The sequence below is a fragment of the Anomalospiza imberbis genome, chromosome 1, assembly GCF_031753505.1.
Source record: "Anomalospiza imberbis isolate Cuckoo-Finch-1a 21T00152 chromosome 1, ASM3175350v1, whole genome shotgun sequence".
Lineage (NCBI taxonomy): Eukaryota > Metazoa > Chordata > Aves > Passeriformes > Viduidae > Anomalospiza > Anomalospiza imberbis.
The window spans coordinates 133,928,496-133,948,043 of NC_089681.1; the positions used below are offsets into that span (position 1 = coordinate 133,928,496).

Below are 19,548 nucleotides of genomic sequence, written 5' to 3' on the forward strand. Positions count from 1 at the left end.
CAAGGTTTTACATAACATGTTCTTCCTCTGAAATCTTCAGAGAAATACATGTACAATCTAATTTAATATACATTTATTAAGCAGTTGCCTTCTTATATACTGAGGGTTGTTAATTGGTGCACTGAAAAAGTGGCTACTGATTAAATAAAGTTCATATATGCTGATGGTAACACTATAGTAATATATAATCCAAGATTTCAAACTAACATTTGGCAACCATGTTCTATTATCAATTATCTGTTAAGAAAAAATAAATTAAGACAGCAGAGCCTCTTGCATTAAGTGCTTTAAACAGCACTCAGTATTTACCAGGCTGTGTCCGCTGTTCTGAACAACAGTCTCCACGGATTAAGTCTCAGAATCAATGCTCTATTGATTTTACTATCAATGAGCATTATGGCTCACACGACTGGCCATTTTAAGGGAAGATAGCTTCTATTATATCCCACTTTTTAGAATATATACTGTTAAAAGATAAATCACTGCTTTCAATAGTAATTAAGCTCTGTATTTGAAAAATAAAGATATCAGTGATTTTTAGGTTTTCAACTGGAAAATGATCCTAGTGAAACTCAGAAGCTCCTATAATTTTTAAATTTTAATTTTCAAATTTAGAATGTAATTTAATTAAAAGCAGGTTTCTCATTAAAGAATTCCTGTATAGACACTTATATTAACTACGAAAGACTGTTAATCCATGTGTATAAAGAGCTACATTTGGAATTTAATTACAAAGCATTTTTTGGCAATCTATATTAATTGTAACTCTATGCAGAAAAACAAACAAGCTGAAAAGAAAACATACATCTGCAGGGTTTCTTTCACAAACACATGCATACAGAATACAGCAAATTTTTCACATATGTGTATGCCTACTAGTTGTCTTTGAAATATAGTAGTCAACAAGCTACAAAAACCCCAAAGCACCAGTACAGAAATAGAAAGCCAGAACCATTCCTCATTTAAAACTATGCTGAGTATTTATTTTAGAACTCAGCAGTCTAAAATATACTTGGTAGTCCTGTACTAAAAGTAACAAATTGCAAGATTATGAACATTTCTTTTTTCCTATTTTATTTCATCAAATAGTTTTTAGAGTTCTTTGTGAATCAATTACATTGCAAATAAAAAATTAACTGTAGTAACTAATTACAGTATCAATTTTAATATAATTATAATTTACTTTTCCCTTTAAGACAGCCACTGCATTTAATATTTCAAATAATTTCAGAGATCTGATATAGTTTATATACTATAACCTTGAATTAATGAGAACTATTCTGAACTACGGCAAGATTGCACTGGTGGTTTTTATTTTGGGAGGCCTATTTTCCTCAAGCTGTCAAAGACATTCAGCACAACATCAACCAGAACAATTTATACCTATGAATACAGACATTTAATTATTAATGAGTACTAAGATAGACACCCTTCTTACTCTACACAAGTGTATTTTGATCCCTTTGCATATGTTTTGTTTCCTGTAATCAAGCCAACATTGTTACAGAGGATAGGCCTGGTAGATAAAAAAAAGCTCCTTAAAAAGGTAACAAACAATGAAATTAAGATCTAAGATTTCTCTTACATCTAATGACAATTAACAGAAGTGCATAAAATTATTTTTCCTAATCAAGGCTAATAAAATTTATCACCATCAAATTGATTTACCAACAAATGCCCTAAAGGTGAAGCGTATAGCAGGAAACACACCCATCTCTACATACCCTAAAGACAAAATTTTCTGTAGAATTTCACACTGGACTATGTCGACAAAACAAAAAAAAATTGTGTTCTGCTGCACATATATTTAATGTTAAACAGTGCTACATTTAATGATGCTGCATGTATATTTATTGTCAGGATATCTGAATGCTTTGATCATATTTGACTCAAGAGTGTGTAGGAGAGAAGTCCTAACGTGGTAGTATTACCATATTATGTAGTGCTGCTAATGATCCTGTATATTCATGAGTAACTATATAACTTTCTCAAAAAAGAAAACCATGTTTTAAAGCTCAGTCATATCACTGTCAGTAGAATAACTGTAATATTTTAAGAAAGGCTTCTGCCATCAGATAAAGTAAAAATTCACTGATAAATAAGAAAATGCAAAGGATTCAGAAAAATAGTTACATGTAGCTGGCCAACAGATCTGCCTTTTTAAAACGCTGTTTCTATACTCACACAAATGAACAACACCTCTGACATTCACCAAGAATGACATTCACGGAGAAGGGGTTTTATTGTTTCAAAATGAGTTCATGACTCTCTCGTATAGTGCAGGACCTTATCCCTGCCTTTGCTGGCTCCACTCTCTGTACACACACCAGGAATGATCACACCACTTTTGAGAGGAAGAGTAAGAGCCAGGTACAGCTGACTTCACTGCACAGAAGTAGAAGGCTGCAGCTCACTCTTCTCTCGGTGCTATAAACCCCTGCCCCAAACCATTCAGGTGTTGTGAAGGGATTCCCACTCTACTGCCAGTGTAAGGCTGCAGTGGTTTCTCCCCAGTGCAGGGCACGGAGTCAGCTTTGAGCCTATTCCTATGTCCATCACATCATACAATTCAAAGCCAAATATCAACATTTAAAGTAGAAAGATTCCAAAAAGTAACAACTCCCACCCTTTCCTTTGCTGTACAGTTGCAAGTAAGGCTTGAGTTACCTTACAACAGAACCAATATAACAGGGAGAGCATCTCCTATCACACTTACTGAAGATTTGTATTAGAAACGTGCTGCAACAACGCCTTACAGGCCACCCTCCATTTACGAGCTCAGCTGAGAGATTATCATTACACTGTGCAATAAACCTGATCAATACAGGGATTTTCAAAGCAATGAGACCACATAGCTCTGCTCTACAGTTTATTTCCAAATTCTGCATATTATTTCCAGAAAATTCTCTGAAAGTAAAGACTGTTTAATCCACTAGATTTCTATTAATTCAACTATAAAATCAGTATCAACCATACATCCACACTGTGCAAGAAAAAGATGACATTGTCTATGTACAAAATAAGTTAGTGGCAATTAAATCAATCTAAGAACAATCTACTGCTGCTTTAACTTCTCAGTTAATCACTGATGCACTAATCAACAGTATTTGAGTAAGTTAGTCACATTTGTAATGTATGCAAGGCTCAAACCACAGTTTTTGTAAGCTACTGCATCACAGTTTCATGCAACAAGCTTCTATTACAGGTGCAAGGAAATTCCTACCAGTTCCATGATGGAACTACGTTCCAGAAAAGCAACACTCTGAATTGTATGCAAACAATGCTATTAACAAAAAGTTGGGAAGATCTGGGGGATAACTCACTTTAAGTGGCCTGAAATAATTTAGCTAACTTTTTTTTTAACTTTTGTTAAGTGTAACTTCACAATTAAATTCTCTTTAGAAGGATGAAATAAAAAACCTCACAAATTTCCCAAAGTGCTTCTATGAAGCACATTTTCATGACACTTGAAAAAGGGATTATCAAAAAAGTAGATAATCTGTACTATAAACCCTGGACTCCTGCCAAGACATCTACAAAGGCAAAATCCTTTCAAGAAATGTCTCATAAAACCCTGTTTAAAGACTTGTAAGCTGAAAGATGATCTACTAAAACACCAACCCAAAAGCAAAAGTCTTTCAGTGTCTTAGTTTTTCTGATAATCATTGGTTGAAATTCCTATTTGTTTAAAAACAGAAAAAAACTTCAAAACTTCTGCTTCCAGAAAGCAAATTAGCCCCAGGTTTTCAGTTCTTTATCCTACCCTTCAGGTACTGCTGGAACTGCTCCTGAAGTAGCAAGGACAACTAGCATTTATTAAAAAAATATTTAAAAGTTTCCACTATTAGAGATAATACATCTGAAAGAAGAAAACCCCTATGAACTAAGCAACAGAAAACAATGCTGAAGACAACATACAATGGAAATAATCCCTAATCATCATACAACAAAGCCTTTTACTGATACAGGGAGGTATTACTGGCATTTGACTAAGTGGCCAATATTTTTTAATCACAGTTTTTGAAAATTGACAACTCAGCAAAAAAGCTGATATAGTGGTTAAGTATTTTTAAAAATTGCTTGAAATAACAACTAGCTTTCAAAGTTCTTTCAGTACTAATTTTAAAGGAGAAATAACAATATGTCATGCAAAAATACCAATTTGCCCTTTAAGCCATATACAAGCTTTAATTAAACAATTACATAGATTTTGCTAACTGAAATTATGCAAAAAAAGAATCTGAAGTATTACAACTAAGTCCAATATGGCTTGAATATAGCACTAGTATGAATGCTTTATTTAAAATCCTGTGCAATTTTACTCACCTCTGCCTCCTTTCTTCATCCTTTAAAACCTCATAGATGGCCACTAACTAAAACAAACAAAACACCAAAAAAAGAAAACACAAAGATTTTACTTCATGACTGAATTTATACTTTTGAACAGTAGTATCATATTTACATTTGCCAGCAAATGACCTTGGCTAGTTTTCATTTTTCCCTACACTACTAAGTAGCAAACTCAGCATGCAAAAGAAACAGTAATATATTCATATACAAATGTCATCAGACACAAACAAGCTGCTCTTATACAAGACTTTCTTCCCATCCTCACATCTGTCAAACTGTGTCTTGTCTCAGGTAAGTATCCCTTATTACATCCTGAAGATCTTACTAAAATTAAGTAAGCTGGATTTAGCCTGAGGTACATTTTTAAGGGTAGAGCTAATTACAAAGTTACGTTATTTCACTCTATAAGTATTAAAAAATAACTAAAATTAATTATTTTCATTAAATTAGGCCTATCTAGAACTTGTGTTGAGAACTGATCAGAAATTTTCCTCACTGCTTTTGGAAGTGCAAAACATATTTACCTCCTAAGAGAGTAAGTATTATGTTCAGATTATTTTTAATATAAAGGTAAATAAAAAATACAAGTTATCAAACAAGTTAATTCCAAAAACGTGTACTTGGTTTTAGTCTAGCTACATCAGCAAAAATGTAATTCAGTGTTTAACTTACTAATTTCAAAGGTGTACCAACTATTCTTACTAAAACAACATCAACATAAAAATTCTATTTTCCCCTAAAAGTTTTATTGCCACACATTGTACTTACTTGCCTAAACTGCATTTCTGCATTTTCATCTTTATTCTTGTCTGGGTGTAAAATTAGAGAAAGCTTCCGATATGCTTTCCGAATGTCTGCAGATGAAGCATCCTGAAAAAGAGGAAAACAAAGCAAATTGTGAGAAACCAATTCCCTGAACTTTCTGAAGATCTGTAGACAGCCAACCAAGTGTAGGAACTAAGTCAATGTAATTGGAGACATCTAACAACCAAACCTGCAACCAGCCCAGCCTAAATGACTTAACAGCCATTCAGTGCAATTCATCCTTCATCTTAACTCCTTTCATTACCATACATCCATTACAACGACATTTGCCAATACTTGCAAACACTTTCTTGCCTAAAACCTAGCCTGGGCACCTTCTGCACCATTTAAAAGTTCAACTGAAAACTGAAAATTATTGCATCTGCATATCTTCAAGACAGACGTAATTTCAGCAAATTATCGTGCTCAATTTCCCAAAGTCAGGACTTGCTAGGAACTCTTCCCTTATTAATATTTACATGCAATTCACCCCTAAAAGGACTTCCATTCAACTTCAGCTTCACCATGTCTAAAGAACTGTATTTTTCTAAAGTAGCTTCAAATTGCAGTCTTGGAGCACTACTGTAGCACTGACATCAATCTATACCTTAACCATTATAAGAATTGCACACATTTTGGGAGAAAAAATAAAACTAAACACAAAATGATGTACCAACTAAGCTCCACAAATGCAAATTTCTGAATAATGACTGCTATTTAGTACATGCTGTAAAGATATCCAGAAATGAAGATATCAAGAGTTGCATTCTATGTCATATAGGTGTTATCCTCACCAGAAGATACACAAAGCACAACATTTAAACAAAACTACTTGCATTTTACTGCTAACATGTCCAAGGCAACACTTTAGAAATCAACTACTTATCTGACAATTTTTATTTCTTGACTTTATACATACTATTCCTAAGTATATTTTCTCTCTCAAAATTACAGTGTAAACAGAGATTAAAAACCCAGAACTGAATTACTTATAGAGCAGAGGGAAATAAGATAACAATTAATGCAATACTGTAATTAGTCTGCTAGGCTTTTTATTATATATCATTACTTTAATTTTTAAATTTTTAGTTTTATAACATAAGGCTATTAAAATGCTGTGTACAAGTTTGGCCCCAGAGTGAATAATAGAAAAAGACTGAACCAGGGGAAGGAGAAGAGCAGGGAAAAGTGCAGAATTTGTGAAAATACAGCATGGAAACTTTTAAGGAAGTTCGTATTTTCCCCTAATAAATGACAGAAGTTTCCATGGTCTCTTCTCTGTGAAAGGAAAATGTTTCTACTACTGAAAGAAGATTTCTCCTGAAAATACCACACATCCATTTTTAAATTTTTCCATTTTCAACAGCTACTTCTAAGGCATGTGCACACCGAAGCAGAATTCCTCCGCTCAAACAGCAGCTTGCTTCCAGCTTGATTACTGCCAACGAGTTGGTTCATATTGCCATTGTTTCATAGGTTTATTTTTAACTCTCAGCTAAGGGGAAGGAAGAGACAGTGACTAAGTATCTATTCTAAGCTCAAAGAAACATTAAATCTTTGAGACGTGGACTTAATAGAATTATATGAAATACAAATGAAAATGAGATGTAAAAATATCTTTTAAAAATTAAGGATTGAGACTATGATAACCCTGACAAATGAGTACCTCTAGATTTGTATTTTGGATAAACTAGAACTTATTCCTTCTCTACCACACATGTGCTGGGTATTATTTTTGGAGCACTCATTATTAACAAGTCATGATTATGTTTTATCAGTTAAAAACCTAATAAAACATAGTAAAAGCTGTTAGGCAATATTCTTCCAATTACTTCAAACAACAAACAAGCAAAAAAGAAGCTACAGTGTTTTCAGTTGTATCTGAAGAATTTAAACTTTAGTTTTATTTGGGAGCATCAGGATTATTTGTCTAAGAGATCAGGACAAAAAGGTAGTTTATCTGTTCAATGCTTAAGCAAAGCAAAAGATCCCAAGACAACTCTGAAATGATAAAGTTGCTTAAACAATTATGTTGTTTCACCTTGAGAAGTTGAAATAAAAATGTATTACAAAACCAGATTGTTCATCTTAGTTACCAGAAATAATGTAGAGATTGTTTTGTTTCCCCTCATCTACCAACCCAGCTACTTCATGAACCACACGGTTTGCTTGTCTTCAAACAAAATACAATTATTTAAACACTACTATAGCAAATAAAAAACAGGAAACAGTTTACTGGCCATGGTTTTATCTAAACCATGGACGTGATCTTTATCAATATATCAGCTTATTGTAATTAAGTCTTTAAAAGGTTTAAGAGTGTATTATAATATCAACAAATAACTAAATAATGGGATATTATTGTCAATTATTTCATTACAACTAGCACATATTAATTTCTAAAGCAGTAAGTCTGCCTGCTAAGCCATTCTCCAAAAATACTCTCAAACACAACACAGAGGACTGTTGTACATTCCAAACATTTTGCCAATTAATGCTACCTATAGGTACTGTTAGGCATCTGCAGGCAGTGTTCCAGATCCTCTAGGACCTGCACGGAACAAGTTGTTGGTTTTTGAGAAAAGACTCCCATCTCTACACAACTTCCTACCAGTGTATGACTCTATATAAGCTATAAAGAATGATTCTTTCCAACCAATAAACACCACCAACATTGATTTCAGCTGCTCTAAGAAACCTGACTCTGTTGGCCACCTTCAGTGACACTTCCATAAAAGCCAAGGCTTTTAAACACAGATTTAAAAGTTGGTGTTTTCTGTAGACTAAGACATTATTTTACATATTACAGCATAAGTCTATAGACTAGAGAAAGCCATGACAACACTAAGGTTTTGCTTGTTTTAAAGGAACAGCATGTTAGATTGCTTTGTTTACTAGAGAAATCTCAATCTCAGTTACGTCTAAGGAGGGGAAAGTAAAACCTGTATAGGCATCTCAGTAGCAGAAGGAGCTGGTAGTGTTACAGACAGCAAGTGCTGCTGATTCATGATTTCTCCAACACTGCTTCAGGTTTGCAAGTTTTGCCATCAATTGTTGCAAATAACCTGTCACACTGTCACTCTTGGGTGGATACAGACATCATGAGTATCAACTTATTTCCTGATAAATATCCTTCCAAAGCAATATTGTCCCATCATACTTCCAAGGTCGAACATCTCTTTGTTTTGTGCTAGAACTGGTTCTCAGAAATACAAAACCACAAGTCTACACTTAGGTAGGCCATAGTCTGGTTTCTCATGCATGGAAATATGCAAGTATTCATTTTCTAATGCCCAACACTTCATCAAACACAGTGTCCATGTGCCTAGTTAAATGACCTCTAGGCAGAACTTAAAAGTTAAATCCTGTACATTTTTTTAATAATCGTTTATATTTCAAACAAGTATTTTAGTATAGAAACAAAATTAACATTTGCAGGAATCAACAGAATGTCAGAAGTTAAACACATTTCTTAAGGTTCTCTGCTGGACTTTCACATTTTTGTCTAAAGGGCAATACATGTCAGATTCAAAGAGTGGGATAGAAGAAGAAACATTCTTCTCCCTATTTATGATGTACTTTTGGCAGCTGGTTGAATTCTGACAATGAAAAACACATTACTAAATTTCATTTTGCTCAGCATCATTTCTATATTCTCTAGTATTACCAAGGAAGGTTCTCTCATACTACAAATACATAAGTAGGAACACAGAAGGGAATTTTTCACAACGAAAAATAAATAAAACACACAAATACACATTTGCCTTCCATTCTTTTAAAATTAAGCTCCTGCTCAAGATGCACGAAGTTTTAAGTCTGGTCTCCTCCTCTGCCTATACAAATTCAGAGTCCCACAGAGTACATGTCCACCTCTACAATAAATCAACAACTGGTGTAGTACACAGTACAAGCATATTACTCCATTGCCTTCCATTCCTAATGTAACTATGATTACTAATGAAGCTAAAAAAAGCCTCATTGTGTTCCCAAGACAATTCTTGGTGAACACATAACATATCAGATATTGCCATAGGCAAACAGTGATTAGGTCAAGGGGAAAAAATAATCAATGTCTACATAGTTTTCACTTACCAACATACACAATTCAAAACCTAAATTGTTCCCTTGAGTGCAATGCAGTTATACAACAAGACTTAGTTACTCACAATTTAGCAACTGCTTCTAACGCAGTAAATGTGCTTAATTCATCTTGGGTTTTAAATATGTCTGCCAACGTCTTCAAATAGGTGGCAGTATCTTTATTAGCAATGGGAAGGCACATGGTCCCAGAACCAACTATGCAGATAGGAATCACGTTTCTATTCACTTGCAGCTTGTCCAATCACTAGTTAATGGGTGAAAGGAAAATGACATCAGTATATCTAGTTCACTGCAGTGCTGCTGAATGACTGTGTAGAATTTTCCACAGCCATGTTACTAAAGCTATATGGCAAAAAGTGACAACTGTATAGAGCACCAGCTGACTGTATTTCAAGTCTGAACTTGTTAGTAACACCAGTGCAGGCAAGCTTTCATGAGGCCTTTTTTAGCCTTCCTAAACTATAAACCAAACCTACGAAACTTATGTGTATGGATTTTCTAATTTTCTTTTTTTTATTCTAGAGCAATTCAAATGTATTGGGTTTCTTTGATAAAAATATTTCATTCAGTACTTCTGTGCAGAAGAGAGGGTAAAAGTCACTACCTTCCTTCTAGTGACCATCAGCCATACAAACTGAAGCAGAATGGTAGGAAACAAAGTAAGCTTTGTAAATTTACAATCACCTGTTTTTTCTACTATGATTTCAAACTGCAGGATGTACAGCCTGTCCCACAAAACTCACAAACAAGCAGGTGCAGATAACTGGACAGAAGCTACCACTGTCTATTAAACGTTGTGTCAACACTGATACTATCTATTTGTTTGTCTTCAGTGAAGTCCACAGAAAACTAATATCCCTAAGTGTCAGAGCACAAACAAACGTGACTGTAGGTCAACGATTAAATATCCACTGTCCTCATTCCTTAAGCAGCATCAAGGAACTCCCAGTGATTGCCTCCTTAGTGTCTCATTATCATATGGAGACACAAGAGTGACAGCTGTGACTCCACAACCCCTCTCTAGGCAACTCTTAGGATGGAAACCATATAGCTAAGACACTTTTTCCTTATTCTTTACCCCGCCTTTGGCTGAGCACAGGCTGACACAGACCCTCAATACCACTCCCAGATTTCCTTCACACATACTCACAGCAACCTGGTCCTAATTTAAGCTCCCGTGACCAGATTAGTTCCAAGAAGTACACCTGAATTTGCCAAGTCTGCATGTGGAAAAACATTTATGAGGGAAATAGAATCTTGTAGAAAATTCCAGAGGTGGGAAGGACCTGCTGGCAATCCTGAAGAATATAACTCTAAGAAAGGAAAACAAGTGTCTCCCAGAAGACCAAGCATTATCTGTGAACTTTCATAGTTAATAGATACCAGCTGAGTTTTGGCTCACATTTCTCACTGCATAACCTTTGTTCAATTACCCTTTATTTTTACTGAACTTCTTTCTAAGACACTCATCTTTTCCAAGGATGTAAAATGAGTTAAACTCAAATTTGCTGCTTGTCTACAGATGAATACTCGGAGCATACACAGGCAGGAGAAGAGATCTGCTCTGCTGCAAACGCAGCCATGTGTCTCACAACATTCCATTGATTTAAACTGAATGACAGCACAGCAGGGAAATACATAGGAACTAAAAATAATGCTAAAAAGGTGTTTTAATGCTTTTTTATGCTGCTACGTTTTAAAGTAATTCATGAAATGAAAATGAATACAAACCAGCACAATGTATTCCTGTAAGCTTCTGATAACTGGCACAATCCCTTCACTGGCATGTTTGTTTCCAGGGGAGTGTGTCAAATGAAAGAAGACTCTGTTTTCAGCCTAGCATGCCAAATGAATGAAAATTCTGCTGCCTCATGCTTGAGAAACCAAAAAAAGTGTTCTCCTCAGCATACGTGCACAATTACATGGGCTTAGGTTTTCTTCACCAATATGAACAACAGTATTTATATATAATTTTTTCTTTCTTTCCACTATTTTACCTTCTGCATTTCTTAAGAAACTGACTACTTAGGAAAAATTAGATAGTCCTAGAGATCAGTGTCATGTACAACTGTAAGTGCATATTTTAACACAGACTTTGTCTCTAAGATGCAGAGAACACTCATCAACTCTCAACAGCTTTAGAATTACTCTTCAAATTCACACTGAATAGAGGCTACCAAACATCAACTGAGGACAACTCAAGCCAATATTGACTAATTAAAAATTCCTCTTACTGCTGTATTTTATTTCCATTTAGTTTTCTATTCTGGTAGCTCAGAAGGAAGGAATTAGTAGATATTCTTTACTTATTTCACATGCTTTACAGGAACACGATTACATATTTATTTTTACTCTATTTGATATATTATATTTATTGTTTACATAGTTACATGCGTTACATATTTTTACAATATAGATAGATAGTTGTATATATTTATATTTACATATATAAATATGTATAATTATAAATATTAAAATAAAATTTAGAATAAATAAATTATAGATAATATATTTATTTATGTGTATAGTTGTTATAGATAGATAGTTGTATATATATATATGCTGTGTGTGCATATACCTTATAAGCTAAAGAAAGTTGTTTCTAGTTTCTTCTCTTAAAAATCTGCCTATTACATCTGATATTTCCAGCCTACAGCTCTCACATAAAAACATTACCTACAAAATTGCTGATTCCGCAAAATGTTCAATTTTCAGAGGAATTAAGTTGCTATAAAGAAAGACTACTGTTTTTGCAGCCCAGGTTGGCTAGGAAAGCAAAATGTGGTGTCTCCTGCAGTGAATTTCATGCTCAGTGCCTTCGCTCTCAGATAGCACAGCCCCTTGATTGACAAGAGGTGACACTATACCCAAGGACAGCTGCATGCAGTCCACATTCACCACTGTGGAGCATGAGCAAAGATTTTAGGGTGTTGCATCTGACAAGTTCCAACCCTTCCCATGATGTAATGTCAAAAATATGCTGCTATTTGACTATTTGCTGTTTGTTTATATAGTCTTCTTGCTACATTTCTGCTTCAGAATGTTTCCAGCTTCTTTTCTTAGGGTAAGGAATTAAAGAAAATTAGCAAATCAGCAAGGCTACATCCATACCACACCTTTACCTCTTCCTCCTTTTGCTGTTCCTGTTCTCATTACACCCTTCCACCAAAACTGACCCATACACTTTGACACACCTAGACATCTTTTCAAAAAACGCTTCCCTGATTTCAGTTCAAGGGTAATTTTTTGGAGAGAGATTTTTAACAATTATGGACTAAGGTCTTAATGAAAACTAAATACCTATGTAAAAAAATAAATAATAAATTAATAACCCCCCGTAAAATTGTTTGAGCTTCTAATTACTGAATTCTTTCCTGTGTCACCTAAACAGTTACTGTCACTTCTGTGGCTACAATTTCAATTGCTAAAATTTTTCATATTTTTGTAAGGTGTTTATTACCCTCCTTCTGATGGCCAAAAATGAAGAAAGAGCATTTGAGGGACGGGATATAGGAGGTATGACTGATAACATAAAGCCATGACTGATAACAAGAAGCAAACAGAGCACAATTACCTTCAACACAAACATTTTCAAAAATCTACCCATTATCTTATGCATCAACAACATTTACAAGGTGAATAATCCCCACAGACATTAATTTCTAGAATAAACATTAACTACTTATTAGCTACTTCTTCAGCGTATCAGCAGTGAAGGACACAAATTTATATGCCCATACACCCAGACACATCCATCATACATATTTTCACATATATACATATAATAGTTTAAAAACAGGTGTAAACAACCTTATGTCCCCAGCAGCCCTTAATGTTTATACAATGCTCTAATTTATACTTGTAATTGTTGCTCAACTTCATGAAACATTTTAAAACAGTTAAATAAGTTTGGAAAGAATAGTGTGACCATTTCTGTATGCTGACTTTAGTAATGCTTTTAATGTACAACCTTATTTTAAACAAATGACAAAAACATGGGTATCATAAAGCTTCTCTTGCAAGCACAAAACCAAATGGAAAGAAAATTAAAAAAAAAAAAAAAATCACACCTTAAATATTTAAAGGCTCTAACAGTCAAAAATTAAAAGGTGCATCAAACAGCATTTTATGAAGCCTGTGTCCCAAGCCCACACTCAGTATTTTAACCGGCAGGTGAATTACAGAATCATGATTAATCGGGCAGTTAACTCCAACCTTAAAAACCTACACGATGCAGTCAAAGAGAACTAGAGTTTTAAAAGATCTGGACAAAAAGGAGAATTGCTGTAAAAAATATGACATTATTTCCTAAATGAAAGACTAATTCATCAACTACAAAAACATAGGATAGAAAAAAGCAGCTAGGCAGAAATGATCAGTAAATCACAAGCTGAGTGCGAGTCAGAGGCATGATGCTGCCTTTCTGTGCCGCACAGCACTGTGACACCAGCAGTATGGCAACAATGTCACACAGCAATTGTAAGACCTAAGCAGATTGCTGCATCCAGTTCAAACAATGCAATTAAAGACAGCCAGGAACATGTTCAGATGATAAACAAAGAAATCTTACTAGTAAGAGGTCTAAAGGAATAGAACAGTGACTTGTTCAGAGAAACCAAAAGGACAAGAGTGACTTAAGCTTACAGAAAAGGCAGCTGACACAAGGAAATAACATATTTAAATATGCAAAAGGTAGCTTTAAAGGAAAACTTTAATTATTGCTTTGTCTGATCTACCCAGAGCTAAGCACTGTCAGTCAGCTGGCAGCACAGGAAGATTCAAGTCAGGTACCAGGAAAACATCCCAAAAGCAACACTAGCATATCACTGGAACAGACTGCTGAAGTCTCCTTTACAAGCAAGTCTTGCATACATTTATCAGGCGGGACTTCAATTTAACCAGCTCTGTCACAGCAGGGTACAGTAGGTCACTAACAGTCTTATATTTTAGAATTTAAATACCCTTTTGATGATCAATTTAATAATTACTCTGAAAATATTCCAACTGGATTTACTGCATCTGTTTATGCAGTTTAAAAGGTCCTAGCTGAAAGACAATATTCTTGTCACACTGAAGATGACAGATGTTCATGCCGGAAGAGTCCATGAAATTTTCACAGAACCTAAAACGGCTTAGAAAGGAGTGGCAAATAAAAAGGGGTGGCAGGAAACCTTCTTTGCTATGAAAACCCATGGGACCCCACTCCATGACTTGCACCACTAGGCATTAGGCTTATTTGTCCTGTTACACAGCAGCTGCTCCAAACTAAGAAAGTCATCCCATAGCAGATGATCACAAGTAAGGCATCCATATAATTTGAGTTCAGAATACTTTTCCATCCATTACCAGCTTTAACCTTGAAAGATGGTAATACAGAACCGATATGATAAGCAAAGTTCCTTGACAATGTCAGATGAAAAAAAGGACTAAGCTGAACAAGAAAAACAAGCAGAAATTTCTACAAGTAAAACTTAAAAAAAAAATTTAACTGTTCCTTTAAAAATGTTCTCTATCTGATTTATTATAAATACATCCTTAAATGCTGCAACAAAACCACATAAATTAGGATAGGGTAGCGCTGCTGTAGTAAACCACATCCATGCAGAGTAGGCATAATTTCTTCATTTAAGACAGAAAGCAGGGGAACCTCTCTCCAAATCTTATATATATGATATATGTTTACAATATATTTATATATTTTTCATTTAATACAGTTCATATATGCTTCCACTCTACTTTTCCTATAATATTACTGAAAGGCTCATTTTGTAGAAACAATGTTATTTTTCTTATGTTAAGGACACTTGGAAATAGCTCTGTCCACTGAACTTGAGCTGTGAGATCCTGGTGTACCTGAGTCCACAGTCTTTCATCTTTTTTTTATCCTCCTAGAGCCTGAAAGAAGACATGAAGCATTTACTGAGATCAAGTAGTTTTTCATCTCACTGCTGCAAAATCCACATTGTTCAGTTTGAGTAAATTCTTAGCACCTTTTTCCAGAAAATAACCAATGTTAAATGAGAAAAGTAGAAAATACCAGCTCATGTGTGAGGTGGCTATATTTATCATGAATAAAACCATATTAAGGGAATGCCACTCTCCTACCACAAGACAAAATTGTTTCACTATTTATTTTTGGCATATAAAACAGAAAATGTCTACAAATCCTGAGCTATGGGCCATTCATTTAAGAGTTGGACTTGATTCTTGAGGGTCCCTTCCAACTCAGAATATTCTGTGATCTTAAAAAGCCATCAAATGTAAGCAGTTACAAGGTAAAATATTTTTTTTTAACTTGAAACCCAAGTGATCAGAAGTGGCAAACGCTACATATTTTTAATCAAAGATGCTTCATTACACTATGCTAGGGTAACAGAAATTATACAGGATACTAATACCTCTGAAAGCCCTAAAATACATTTTTTAGAAGGTTTTAATTTATTCAAAATTTATTTCTATCAGTATTTTTCTCAAAAACATTGCTTTAAATAGCTATGTTTATAAAGAACTACCAGCAGCATTTGTCAAATTCTTTCCTTCTTTATTCAGAATACTTTCTACTGAGCTAGTTAGGATTTAGCCCTACCGATCATGTAGGAGAGTCGTATAATGATCCCTTTATACTCATTAACTACCATTTTAATGAGCTATTACTACCTCGGGACTCAGAAGACCTCAGGGAGGTTGTAACATGCCACTGCCTATATAGTAATTCACTGCTGAGTTAGTACATAGCCTCCTTGAAAGAATATAGGAATGCCCTCCATCACTGTCTTTAGTTCAGATGCCAGCATCAGCAAAATTTTTGCATGTAAGACACATCCCATCCTAAAACTCAAAAAGCATCTCAGTTAAACTCCAATAAGCATAACAGATTACTGTAAGTATAGCCTACCACCTTGCTAAATGTTTGCACACTCCTAACAAAATGAGCTGAAATAATGAGCATTGTCTGACCACTTCAGCTCGCAGTTTGATGGCACAAAATATTGCAAATCTGATCAAGGGCCAGGGTTGGAGGAAGGGGATACAAGGCTATTGGCAAAATCTGCCAGAATCTGTATGAGTCATAAATTAGGCAGCTGATGTCCAAAGGTACACAGATAAAGAAATCAAGTTTAGCATTAGAAACCATCAATTAAATCTCACAAAGAAAATTAATTTATAAGCAACTGAAGCCTAAATAACATTAAAATTTTAAAATTGTGGACATATGTGAAAAGCCACATAAATGCAACTACTTACAATGGGACTGGCTTGAAGACAGCCTTTCCCATTCAGTAGCAATTTTGTATGGAAAACTGGTATTATGGTCTCTAAAAATGCTTATCTGACATTATTTCTAGTGAGAATGAGCCAAATAATCCTTAAGGAAGATAATTACTTCTCAAGATTTATGGCAGCTGTGGGCAGATACTGTTACACACAGTGGCATGCTGTTCCCTGAATTGCCCTCTGTGTTTTTCAAATCAAAATGTTTTAACTGAACCACACAGGTCCAAGCAAGGAGCAGAAAGATCCCTTCCCTGCTTTTGATAAAGCCACTCCCTACAAGCAGTTATTGCTCTTCCAGTACTTTGGAGGCATCTTTTGCATCAGGGAAGGAGGGGGGTAATTCATGCTGATCCATAAACTGCCTCCTCTTTTGGCCTGCAAGAGCTGAACCAGACACTGAAACACAGACAAGACAGGAGACAGAGCACAGGTCTACACAAGGAAGAGAAGCAGAGAAGATGAGCGAAAGAAACACTTCTGACCTACTTCAAACGTTCTTCAGTCAGCTGAGTGCAACACCCAACAGCCTCACCACTACAAAAGGCAGTGGGCATCAACCACATGTACATCCCTGTTTCTCTCCTTATGCACAGAAATAATTCAGCAAAAACAAGCCTTTTGTGCCAGTAAGCTAGGTAGTTCATCACCACCCTCAGAGCACTGAGAAAGGCACAGTAACAGCCCTTACTAAATACTCACCCTGAAGTCATGACTGAAACAGACTGGGAAATGCTCCCTGCTCCTGAGAGAAAAGGAGCTAATGTAAGGTCAGTTTTCCAGCCACTGATATTCACAGGTAGCAGCTGTATGGATTGTATTTGCTCCCCATCATGTGTCGTCCACTCATAGAGATCTGTCCTCAAGTTACAAAAGCAGAGTTGAAACTGAACAACTAAAGAAATCTCTTGCTTCCACCATTTCCATTTTCATTTCCCTACCACTATAAGCAGAAGTAACAGATAAGAGGAATTTTCTTCTGATACCTGTATTTCAAAGATACTTCCTGAGACTGGAAGAATTACAGAGCAGAAAAGGGAGCAATAGTCAACTGCAGGACCTACAAAGTTGGGTGAGCAGAGCTGGTAGCAAGACAAACACTGCAAAAGGCAGAAAAAAAAAACCCAAAATAAAGAGAGAAAGTTTGCCGTTTTCTATGCCTGTGGAAAAGAAGAATCAGCAGTTGAGTGAGCAGCAATAAAAACTTGGCACAGGTTACATCCCATTAACTGTGCTACCAGAAATCTGTTTCAGCCAACTGACTGCAGAAGATAGTAGCTACTACCAATTCATTACTTGCCTCTCAACATGGGATTACAGGATTATCAGCATCAAAGATAACAGCAAAACTTGGGAGATAAAACTGTGGTCCTGCTGCCTCAAGTAGAAACACTGGGAAATGTAGAATATTTCAAATGTATAAGATTTAAATGAAGCAAGGATAAATCCTAACATGGGTTCTCATTCAAGTTTTCAAGTTAGGAAGTCAAGACTAAAAGAAAAATCATCATACAAGCAAAAATATAATTAGTAGATAACTTTTCACACGGGGAGAGGAAAGGACTGCAAGTACACAGCTACTACATGGAAATAAGCATTCTGTTACTGACAATCCTGCAAGTAACAATAATACACCAAAACTGCATTTCCCTCTGTGTCATAATCCCAACCATGGAATCTAATCCATGGAGAGTTTTTTCCCATCAGATGCAATTTCTTCTTCTCATAACTTGTCTTTTTTGGAAGGAAGAAAACCCAAACACAATACAGTGGTGGCAGAAATACTGCAAAACTAATTCTGAAAAAATCTGTCCCACTAAGTACCACTGGATTACATAACAGAAATATTTACTTCAAAGTAAAGAAACCAGGAAGCAGGAAGAAAGGATTAAAATGAATCTGTTTCCTCATCTAGCTCCCCTCTTTCAATCAGTACCACACAAACCCTGAGCCAACTTTAAGCAGATGCCAGCAGTGGAAGCTGAATACCCTGTGGCAATGTCAACAAAGAGCAAACAGACCTAAAGGATAACAATATTTGGTCAAATTCTGGTTTTGTTCTTTGAATCAAGGGTAAGGGTGAAACTTTATAAGTAGCAAGAGAAGGTATGGTTAAAAAAATATGAGATTGCCAAAAGATAAGAGGTTAATTTGAATTTAATTACATCTAAAATGTAATCTTACCATTTAAAAATTAGTAGATAACAGAAATATGATAAAGATAATACATGCTACAAACAATAATAAATATTCGGAACAAGTAAAGGGGATTGGGAAGAACTCAGTGATTCCCTGAAAAGGAACTACAATCTGTCATTACTCCTGCCACTCTGTCTTTATGCCACACGCAGAAGATGACTGCTTACCCAGCGAGCAGCTATTCAGGATTTTTCTCCACGCATTTATTCATGTGTGGCCTCAGCTCGTAGCTGCATGCTGTTCAAACATGTTTGGAAGCTGTGGCTATTTGTTTTGAAGCCCATCTTGATGGCATCAGAGTATTATTCACCATTGTAGTCTCTTAAGAGAGACAAGCAGACATTACTTACCTTTTTTAATATATCATAAAATTAGGCACAGATTAAGGTAAAAACATCAGTATCTCAGGTGCACATTTTATCTCAGATACGATTTTTCCAAGTGCTCAGTATCAAACAACATTTCATACATTCAGGGCACAGACTTTAATCGACTTCAGCTGCAGCTGCAAACCCTCAGCATTTCTGCATATAAGGCCCTAGTACCTCAAATTATGCAACCAGAATTGCAGAGCACTCAAATCAATTAGTCACCACTTGGGAAAAGTTTCCTTTAAACGACTTGCGGAGCATCACAGAGGAATTCTGTGGCACAGAGAGGAACAGAATTCAATCCTCAAGGGCACTTTTCGTCTGACTAGCTTACCCATGAAACCATTCCCCCCCGCAATCTTCTCCCCCACTCTCTACATACCCTCAACATCTACAGGTTAAACAGTTTTTACAGACAACAGTCTCTTTCAATACATAAGCCTGAAGCTGC

General features: G+C 35.5%; 1 protein-coding gene across 1 annotated transcript in view; it reads right to left on the reverse strand.

The window, feature by feature from the left end:
- Positions 1 to 19,548, reverse strand: part of DNAJC1 (DnaJ heat shock protein family (Hsp40) member C1) — a 109,032-nt gene that overhangs the window by 65,948 nt on the left and 23,536 nt on the right. The window contains exons 2-3 of the mRNA XM_068212718.1: positions 5,119 to 5,220; positions 4,327 to 4,373 (exon numbers count right to left, since the gene is read on the reverse strand). Of these exons, the coding sequence (XP_068068819.1) occupies positions 4,327 to 4,373; positions 5,119 to 5,220 (149 nt within the window). The remainder of the gene's footprint in view (positions 1 to 4,326; positions 4,374 to 5,118; positions 5,221 to 19,548) is intronic.